Source organism: Xiphophorus hellerii, chromosome 17 (genome assembly GCF_003331165.1).
Source record: "Xiphophorus hellerii strain 12219 chromosome 17, Xiphophorus_hellerii-4.1, whole genome shotgun sequence".
NCBI lineage: Eukaryota > Metazoa > Chordata > Actinopteri > Cyprinodontiformes > Poeciliidae > Xiphophorus > Xiphophorus hellerii.
The window spans coordinates 7,809,589-7,819,931 of NC_045688.1; the positions used below are offsets into that span (position 1 = coordinate 7,809,589).

The 10,343-nt window shown below is 36.4% G+C and overlaps 1 protein-coding gene and 1 long non-coding RNA gene across 2 annotated transcripts in view; one reads left to right on the forward strand and one right to left on the reverse strand.

The window, feature by feature from the left end:
• The window catches only part of lamb1b (laminin, beta 1b), a 34,332-nt gene extending 29,833 nt beyond the window's left edge, over nt 1-4,499 (forward strand). Inside the window, exons 30-33 of the mRNA XM_032589931.1 lie at nt 989-1,130; nt 1,951-2,127; nt 2,208-2,367; nt 3,264-4,499. Of these exons, the coding sequence (XP_032445822.1) occupies nt 989-1,130; nt 1,951-2,127; nt 2,208-2,367; nt 3,264-3,400 (616 nt within the window). The 3' untranslated portion in view covers nt 3,401-4,499. The remainder of the gene's footprint in view (nt 1-988; nt 1,131-1,950; nt 2,128-2,207; nt 2,368-3,263) is intronic.
• A 720-nt stretch (nt 4,500-5,219) lies between these two features.
• On the reverse strand, nt 5,220-7,369 carry LOC116737044 (uncharacterized). Its single transcript, XR_004342724.1, has 2 exons — nt 6,671-7,369; nt 5,220-6,538 (listed from the first exon to the last, which is right to left on the reverse strand). It is a non-coding gene; the product is annotated as an uncharacterized LOC116737044 (long non-coding RNA).
• Between the last annotated feature and the right edge of the window lie 2,974 nt (nt 7,370-10,343).

Here is a 10,343-nt window from a genome sequence, read left to right on the forward strand (position 1 = left end):
GTTTTAAGATCATACTTTCATATGCACCTTTACAAGAGCGTGACAAACCCATTTATACTACAAATACAAGTGACAACTATAAATTAATTTTAATTAGCGTCACATTTTCCAATTTTGTAAGTCAAAGATACCCAAACCAAATGACAAAATTCAGGCAGTTCAGATGAATAAAATGAAAACAAATCAGAACACTAACCTGAGCTCACGTATTTGAAGAAACTGTTAAGAAATGCAGTTTTGGATTAAAAAGAACGAACAATAAAGCTGCAAAAATGGCTAAAAAGTATAAGCCACTGATGCATAATGTCCCATTTGTTGGATAATTGTTTTAAAATTAACATTAGTTTTCTTCCAACATAAAATCAAAACTTAAAAATGTCAATATTAATAAATTTGTAGATTATTGACTTTACCATTCAGTGCACTTACACTGGTTTTCCAGGAGATGGAGTCAGAGTTCTCTAATGTTTTAATATAAAAGATGCAAAAACTATTTCTTTCTCTATTCGACATTCACTCAAACTAAAATCTGATCCATTTAGGTCAGCTAGGATTACTTAAACTATTTTACTACTTTATTTCCAGTTTTACATATTAATTTGAACGCCTTTGGGCAATTTGGGAAAGCCCAGATGATGGTTACATCGCTTGTAATGCACATTTAAATAACTGGAGGCAAATATGTGGAGACATTTTAAGACACATGAATGGAAATAGAGAAGAGAATGAATATATGAATTAATTTTATAGTTTTGTGTGTAGAAAACTGTACAGAAAATGGATTTTGATTTGGAGTGCTCAGATATGCCATTTTGGAACATAAGCCCAACTCAGATTTGGATTTATGCTCCAAGTCTGAAATGCGGACAAATACTACTAAGGAACATAGGAGAGGTAATTCAAGAAAGTCATGGAACAGAAAAACTGTATTTATGAATTAAGTACATAATTTAATTCTGTATTAAACTTAGTTTTTTTCTTTCATTAGTGAGGAGGCATCAAATGTGACGGCGATGGCGCACACAGTGAAGGCGGCGTTGGAAAAGACTGAGCGTGCTCAGAGCATCGCCATGGACGCCATTCAGCTGGCCAATAACAACACAAAAGAAACCACAGACCTGATCAACTCTGTGAGTTTGACCAATAAAAAGCATAAAGTCATTAAAAAAAATCAATTCGTCCAATATTGAATGCAAAACATAACATTCACATTTTGTACATTTTTGTACTTCCACTGCTTCTAAAAACAAGAGCTTAACAAAAGCAGCCAGTCGTTTTACCACCACATAATGGCTGCTGGAAAAGACAAATGCTTTGTTGTTGACTTTCCATCCAGAAACCACTTGCTTATTGTTGGTTGTGCTGGAGGCTCTACTAAGGCTTTTCAACGATGTACGGTTGTATAACTGCGCATGTTTGCAGCCAGTTTTATGCGCAAGTGTAAACGTTGAGTTAGGTGGGCGTGGCCAGCAGCAGCTTATTTGGATTTAAAGTGGCAAGACAGACTAAAATTATGACGCTCTATTAAGGTCATTGTAGATAGAAAAAAGGGAGTAGACTTTTTACAAAAAACTTGGAAATTTTGTAATTAATTTACAAAATTTTCTAGAATAAAAAGAACATGAAGTGAGAAAGTCAAAAATTTGCAAAAAAACACATCAAATTTTGAGATGTCAGAAATTTTATGGAAAAATATTGCAAATTTGAGATTGAAAAGTCAAAAATTGGCTCACAAAACGTTCAAATTTTGAAATAAATTCAGAAATTTTCTTGAATAATTTGGAAATTTCTGTTTCAAAAGTAAAAAATTATTGACTTTTGGAGCTCCGAAATGTCCTTGTTTTATCTAAAGAATTTCTGAGATTAATCTCAAAATTCTCATTATCTAAGAAAAATTTAGTCCAAAAAAAAATCTAATGAACATGTTTTGAAAATGGGTTTATGTTTCAGGTCGAATCAGAGACGGTACAATCGGAGCTGAAGCTCAGTGAGACCACCGGTCGTCTGTTGGAGCTGGAGCATGAGGTGGGCCTGCTGAGGCAGAACAACCTGGAGATGAACCAGAAGCTGGAAACGGCTGAGCGGGTCTCCCAACGGGCCAAAGCGATCGCAGAAGAGGCTCAAAAGGTCTCAAACCTTTACCAACCTGGGAGCTGATAACTTATGTTAAAGATTTAGACTTTTATTTTCCTCCTCTGTCTGTGTAGGAGTTTGATGAGGACCTAAAGGATAAACTGGAGGTGGTGGAAGACTACATGGAGGACAAAGGGGAGTTGGTGCTGCAGGCGAGGAGCAAAGCAGATGAGCTGCAGCGAGAAGCCAGAGAGCTGATCACACAGAGCAACAGCAAGCTGCAGAGACTCAGAGGTGAACCGTCTCAGAATCATAACCAATAAAGATTTTATGTCCACGTTGATTAATGAGTTAGTCTAAAGCTGATTGATCTTAATGATTAATTGATCAACTACCATAAAAAAAACTTGGGTTTTCTTGTAGCATGACAGATAATTTTTCTTAATATGTTGAATTAAAAAAAACCAAAACCCTAAAGATTACATTTCAACAAAGTTTGTGTCAATTGTATTAAATGCTGACTGAATAAACATAAAATAGTTTTTTCATATTAGTAAACTTAAAAAATAAAAGATCAAAAGAATAAACTATATGGAAGACTTAACCCTCATACATAGAGATTTTCAGGGCCGCAGACTTTATTTGCCTCTCTTATCTACATTCAGTAGAGAGCGAAACTTTGTTGCTAGCTGTGCTTCGGAGCAAATCTGTGATTTTTTTGTTGAAAAGTTAACGTTACTCCGTTACGAAGCACGGCTGAATTGGCGCTATTAAAGTGAAACTTAAAGGAACTCGTCTAGTGTTTATATTTCTAAACAGAACTGCATAAAGTGCGTTTTGCGTCCCAAAACAAACGTTTGGACCGTTTCTGTTTCCGGTTCAGGGAGGCGGCCTCCGCCATTTTGTTTACAACTCCTCTTAAAGGTGACCAATGGTGCCATCTTCTGGATGGCGGCCAAACTACAACAGGTCTAACGGACTTTATTAGTTAATTGAGGCGAACTCATTTTAATCTAATAAAATTTTAATTGACAACTATTTGTCAGTCTGTTAATTGTTTGCTTTCCTAATAATTATATTTTAAAACCCTAGAGACAGATAAAATAAAACTAAACGCCTATTAAGCAATTGGTTTTTTGGGGGGGGTTTTTTATCTTTTAATTAAATAAACATTTATATTTTTCTTTTAGAGCTGGAGAACTCCTATGAAGCCAACCAGCAGGTTCTGGAGGAGAAAGCAGAAGAGCTGGCCGAGCTGGAGCGAACAGCCCGCCTCATCCTGGATGAGATCAGCCAAAAAGTGTCGCTTTACAGCAGCTGTCAGTGATCAAATCATCACCAGCAGGGAAAGCTTAAGCCATGTCATCCTTTAAAGTTGCCAAAAAAAACCCATCAGTGTTGAAATAATTAAACCACAATAAGCCAGCATGACCTCAAAACTAAAAATGTGTTGAGTTTTAAACACATTTGGTTACACGGGTAACCATTTCACTGAAAGCATAATAAAGAATATATTTGACTTTATATGTACTTAATGTGTCCAGGTATTTGTTTATAAACAGTACAGAAGCCAATATTTTAATAAAGGAAATCATAAAAGCAATTCAATTCTACTAGTTTCTTTTGAGTGTTTAAAATACATTTAAAGGTTTAGCTGAGTAAAGAGGCCCCTGCATGAGGCCCTAAAAGTAAAATATAAAATTATAAAACTGATTAATAGAACAGTGACCTATTAAACCGGCCAGTCAGAAAAGAAATTTGTTTCCACAGAACTATACGTTTTAATTATTTGTACTTTTAAATACATGATGTCAAAGGAAAACAATATTGCACTGATTCAATTTTAAAAATTAAATTAAATAGATTCACACACAGTTTGCTATGTCTCAGGTGTTACTTTCCGGTAAATTAAATAATGGATTGCAGCTGAAGAAAACAGAAAATAAACCTCTTATTTTTAGAATAATGCATAACACTCACTGTTCCAGTTAAATACTCAAAAAGTACTTTAACTGTAAATCCAGCTTTGTAAATCCTTTAAATAATATGACACTGAAGTTCAGATTCAAGTTCCGATGCGACAACACTGGCCAATCAGAAGAGAGATGTTTTTGTTACGTTTAGAGTCAACGGAAATTTTGTGCTCTCGGTGTAGCCGCTTTGTTATTACTTGGCACTTATACATGTGTTTATTTTTTGTCTTTAATTGTCTATAAATATGGAATATGTGTATCAGTTTAGCATTCAAATCTTCGTTCCATTCTAGCTGGGGAAGGTAATACACCAAAAACTTGCTAACCAATCGCCATCAATCACGAAGAAGCAGCGGCGACTCTTTCAGGACGGTTTGAGTTTATGCAGATGTCAGCTTCGCATCTGATTTAAATGTTCACAAACAGCCAGAAAGCTGAATCATAACAAAAAAACTTCAAGAGTTTCATACATTTTTAGAAACCGCGACCGCGCTACTCAGTGTGTCGGGAAACCCGCTCACCGTGACTGTAAGAGTACAATGCATAGACCAGAAATCAGTTAATATTGGTTCTTCTGTTCAGGACTCAAAGATAACAGGGACACAAAACTCTATTGAAGTCAATCTTTTCTCGTAAAAAAAATTCTAAATGTGTACAGGGTTAGTAGCAAGCAGTCTTCGTTGCAGTGGCTGTATGTGTGTGTTATAGCTGTGTGTGTGTGTGTGGCACTTATCTTGAACGTCTCTTTTCTTTCCTCTCCCCCTCCTCTTGCCGGCGTCGCTGCAGCAAAATCCTCCCCCATCTCTCTCCTCCGGCTTCCTGTCAGTCCAACTGGTTCTGGCGTTGGATCTTTGGGTTGTCCAGATCGTCCCTCAGTCAATGTCCATGTTGTCCACAGATGAAACAACCATCAACGGTTCAGAGTCTTCTTCTCTCACAGCTCTGAAGCTTTGTTTATCTTTTCCTTCTCCACGCTGACACAGGACAGCGGAGGTTTTAAAAGTTCAGTTGCACACAGTTTCAGTCCAAATGTCCAACAGGAGACCGACAGTCGTCCCCTGAATGTAAATGTTCCATCAGTTTTCTGGTGTCAAAAGAAAAGTTAGGATCAACAGACACTTCAGTGCCTGGAGGTGATAGAGGTCTTCTTGGTCGGCTTCATCTTCTTGATTCTCTGGATCCTCTCGGTCACTTTCATCAGCTGGTTTTGTAGGAGGGACATCATCCGGTCCATGGGAGGACAGGTTTGAGGAGTTGAGGTCAGAGGTCAGATGCACTGCAGCGAGGCTCAGACAGAGGAAAAGAGAAGAAACAAGTGGAAATTGATTAGGCTTGTTTTGTAGTTAGCCTTGTTTTTTCCTATACATATGTATTTATGAATCTTCTAACCCTTTTGCATGATCATCAGAGAAACCTGAGGGAAATTGTTTGTACAGCTCTTTGAGCTGCTTGTAGTAAGAAAGGGTCCCCTATAAATAAAATTGATTGATTGATCCTTTTAAGAAATAAAATCATTTTGTTTGTTCAAATACACAATAAAAAAATGTTTAAAGAGATTAAGGCCTGTAATTTATTAAAGAATTATATTCAGCATTTTTATTCTTTATTCGGTTGTCCTCTGCTTCTAATTCGCTTTGCGGGGAAAAATTCCACCATTTAAAGTCATTCCACATTCATTCACACCAAGCACACTCCTTTTTTTTCTTTTCAATATTTCATTATCAAATAGTCAAACAATTCACCCTGAGGAGGAGATTGCGTTCTGGAACCACGTAGACCCATTCTTCTTGAATTGGGTGGGATTTCCTCTTTAGACTGCAAACGTCTTCGCAGAATCCAACAAATCAGCTTTGTGGTCGCTCTGCCTCTTACTCCTTTAAGAGGGGCCTTTATTTCCGATAAAGGTCTTTAGGATTCTCCAAAGGTTTAGTTCCCTTAATTTAGAAAACCAAAACTTAAGAAAATACCCGCCTTATTCACCGATAAGGTCTTTCACTAGGACCCTCAGCCTAGAAACCCGTGGTTCCCTTTTTTCTCTCTTCCGTTTGAGACTGAAACTCAAACAATTCCGGAGGGACTCTTTCCCAACCGTTGTTTTTCTTTTCTTTTTTTTTATTAATTATTATTTTATTTTATATTTTTTATTTATTTATTTTATTTTTTCTTATTAATTTTCCAGTGGGATTTTAACCCAACGTTTCCTCTTAACACCGCCAATCTCTATTCCCCAGGGTGAAAGGTTTATCGGATCCTTCACTATTTTAAATTTAATAATTTAGAATTTGTAAAATTAATTTGTTAGCCTGAGTGAGTATCCCACCTGATAACAGTGGTTTTGAGTTCGCTGATCCCAGCGCTGGAGCCGTGGAGCCGACCAACAGCCCTCTTCTCTTAAATCGAGGTTTGAGGCTGGAGTTTAGTCCAGGTTGGCCAAACGCTGTTCGTCGACGTCCTCAGATGTCCAGTCGAGGGGTCCGGGTCACGGCACCAAACTGTCATGGAAAAAAACTATTTCCAAGGACTGTTCAGGTGAAATCACTCTAGTCCTATTATCCAGTCAAACCCATAAGAATTACCAAAACTAGTACACAAAAATCAACAAATAACACTTCAAAAAAACTTACCTTCTGGATTGAGATTTTGTGCTTCACAAATCTCTAGCACACCAAGGTTCGGACCTTTCAAAAGGAGCTCAAAAACATCCTCATCCACTTCAGTCTTTGAGTCATCAAAGACTTTTAAGTCCAAGGTTGGGATGCTGAACGTTTTTGCAGCTGTGAACATAGCAAATTATGTATTTATTATATATTTGAACATATGTACGGTAGATAAAAATTAAAATAAGACATAAAAAGTAAAATTAATTGAAACAATAATAAATCTGAAAAGTTGGTATAAAGCACCATATGGCACCATACCCAAAACGTTTTTGAGGAACACAATATATGAAAATGCTGGAAACTTGTTTTGTTAGCACTCACACATTCCAAAAACAAACTGTAAGTCAGTTGGCCTTCAAACCAGATGTATTTCTGTCGATCTCTGTATTTGACACGCACAGCTTGCATCCTTCATGATATGAAAATAATATTTTTTTCTATAATAACATAAACATACTTATCAAAGTGAATAAAAAATTAAGATAAAAGGTTGAAACCATCATGAGGAAGAAGCACTGGGTGGCTAACAGCTATCCATAATGGGCTAGGCTCTTTACTTGAATTTAGCCAATTACCACAACTAAAACGAAAAAAAACAACATATCAGCTCCACACAACTCGATGTAAACGGGGTTTATGGACAAAATAGTACATCAAAAATGTTTTACTGACAACTTACACAGTTTCACAACTTTAATTCTTTTTTGGGGCCTGCCATGCAAAGCAATGGCAGGAACCTATTGTTATTGTCGGAGAAAGTGTTTCTTTATTGGGGCCTGCCATGCAAAGCAATGGCAGGAACCTATTACTCTACACCCAACAAGCGTCTCTTTATTGGGGCCTGCCATGCAAAGCAATGGCAGGAACCTATTACTCTACACCCAACAAAGTGTCTCTTTATAATTGGGGCCTGCCATGCAAAGCAATGGCAGGAACCTATTGCTATTGTCGGAGAAAGTGTTTCTTTCTTCTTCTTTATTTTTCTTCCGTAACCGTTAATGCGGCTCGTACCGCTGGGTGCACACCTACAAATGAGGTATCAAAACGTGCAGAAAATTCACGCCATTCCAGCTATTACTTTTGGTGGGATTTGGGCTTAACGTGGCGACATAATTCGCAAAAAACTACGAAAAAAACCCCATTATAAGTCAATGGGAAAAATCCTAGAAATACCCTATTTTTGAGGATTTTCTGTGTCGTCACAATTTCACCTAGAAATGCCATTCAAATTTCATTTTGTAGATACGTCTGTGATCTCTTCGAAAGTGAAGACGGCTCGTCGATACCAGTTACGGTTTGTCCACAATTTGCCTCTAAGCGACCCAAAGTTTCTCATTTTTCCTAAAGTTAGAGTGCGTCTCTGGCTGCTTAGAGTGAGAGATGAAGACAACTTTTTCAGCCCAAATCATTTTTGAAATCGCCATCACGCCCACAAATATCGCACGATTAGTATCAAAATCGGTCCTGACATTGATACGCCTGTCTGCTCCGGTAAAATGTTTTCGAAATTTATCTAGACCGTACGGTTTTCTGTCACGGTGCTTCAGAGCAAAGTCATGCGACAGGATTTTCTGAGGCTGTCTGAGGCTCTCTCCCATGTATTTGAATAGAATTTCAGATCTGGGCACAACATTTCTTTCTCTCATCGCTGTAAATGCTCTGACTGAGGTACAGATATGAATCTCGGGACTATCGCAGAAGACACATAGGCCTCTTATACGCTCGAAACGCTTTTCGAATATGTATTACGGTTCCCGAACACGAAGGATTTGTTTCCAATGCTTTTTTTCAGTAAAACGTGTAGGCTCAAACACACAATTGTGTGTTTGAGCATGTATGACTCACAGCTCACACCTGCTGAGACCATTATTTACCATGGCAACGGAACTCAAGAGGCTATTGGCTGCTGATTTGGACTACAGATACGCATCGCTGTAGTTCTATCTATCCTCAGTTGAAACAGATCAGGACTGAGAACTGGCCTTTAGAACTACCCGCTGCTATGGGCTGTATATAACTGATTTAACTCAGTAACTGTTACACATGGGATTAGTTTGGAACTTTAAAATGGAGCATAATAATAATTTCAAAATAAAAGCCTTGAATATTTTTACATCAGGTAATTGCTGTTTTTGGCTTTATGTGACTTTTTTATCCAAAGCACTGTTACACATGGGATTAGTTTGGGCCTCTGAAATGAAGCATACTGAAAATTTCAAAATAAAAGCCTTGAATATTTTTACATCAGCTAATTGCTTTTTTTGGCGGTATGTGACTTTTTCATCCAAAGCAATGTTACACATGGGATTAGTTTGGAACTTTAAAATTAAGCATATTGAAAATTTCAAAATAAAAGCCCTCAATATTTTTACATGACGTAATTGCTCTTTTTGGCTTTATTTGACGTTTTCATCCAAAGCACTGTTACACATGGGATTACTTTGGAACTTTAAAATGGAGAATAATAATTTCAAAATAAAAGCCTTGAATATTTTTACATCAGGTAATTGCTTTTTTTGGCCGTATATGACTTTTTCATCCAAAGCAATGTTACACATGGGATTAGTTTGGAACTTTAAAATGGAGCATAATAATAATTTCAAAATAAAAGCCTTGAATATTTTTACATCATGTAATTGCTGTTTTTGGCTTTATTTGACTTTTTCATCCAAAGCACTGTTACACATGGTATTAGTTTGGCCCTTTGAAATGAAGCTTAACAAAAATTTCAAAATAAAAGCCTTGAATATTTTTACATCATGTAATTGCTCTTTTTGGCTTTATTTGACTTTTTCATCCAAAGCACTGTTACACATGGTATTAGTTTGGCCCTTTGAAATGAAGCATACTGAAAATTTCAAAATAAAAGCCTTGACTATTTTACATGACGTAATTGCTCTTTTTGGCCGTATATGACTTTTTCATCCAAAGCAATGTTACACATGGGATTAGTTCGGAACTTTAAAATGGAGCATAATAATAATTTCAAAATAAAAGCCTTGAATATTTTTACATCAGGTAATTGCTGTTTTTGGCTTTATGTGACTTTTTCATCCAAAGCACTGTTACACATGGGATTAGTTTGGAACTTTAAAATTAAGCATACTGAAAATTTCAAAATAAAAGCCTTGAATATTTTACATGACGTAATTGCTCTTTTTGGCCGTATATGACTTTTTCATCCAAAGCACTGTTACACATGGGATTAGTTCGGAACTTTGAAATGAAGCATACTGAAAATTTCAAAATAAAAGCCTTGAATATTTTTACATGACGTAATTGCTCTTTTTGGCTTTATTTGACTTTTTCATCCAAAGCACTCTTACACGTGGTATTAGTTCAGAACTTTAAAATGAAGCATACTGAAAATTTCAAAATAAAAGCCTTGAATATTTTTACATCATGTAATGCTCTTTTTTGCTTCATTTGACTTTTTCATCCAAAGCACTGTTACACGTGGTATTAGTTTGGCCTTTTGAAATGAAGCATACTGAAAATTTCAAAATAAAAGCCTTGAATATTTTTACATCAGCCACTTGTGTTTTGAGCATTATATAACTATTTTAACCCAAGGACTATTACGCATGGGATTAGTTTGGCCCTTTGAAATGAAGTTTAACAAAACTTCCAAAATAAA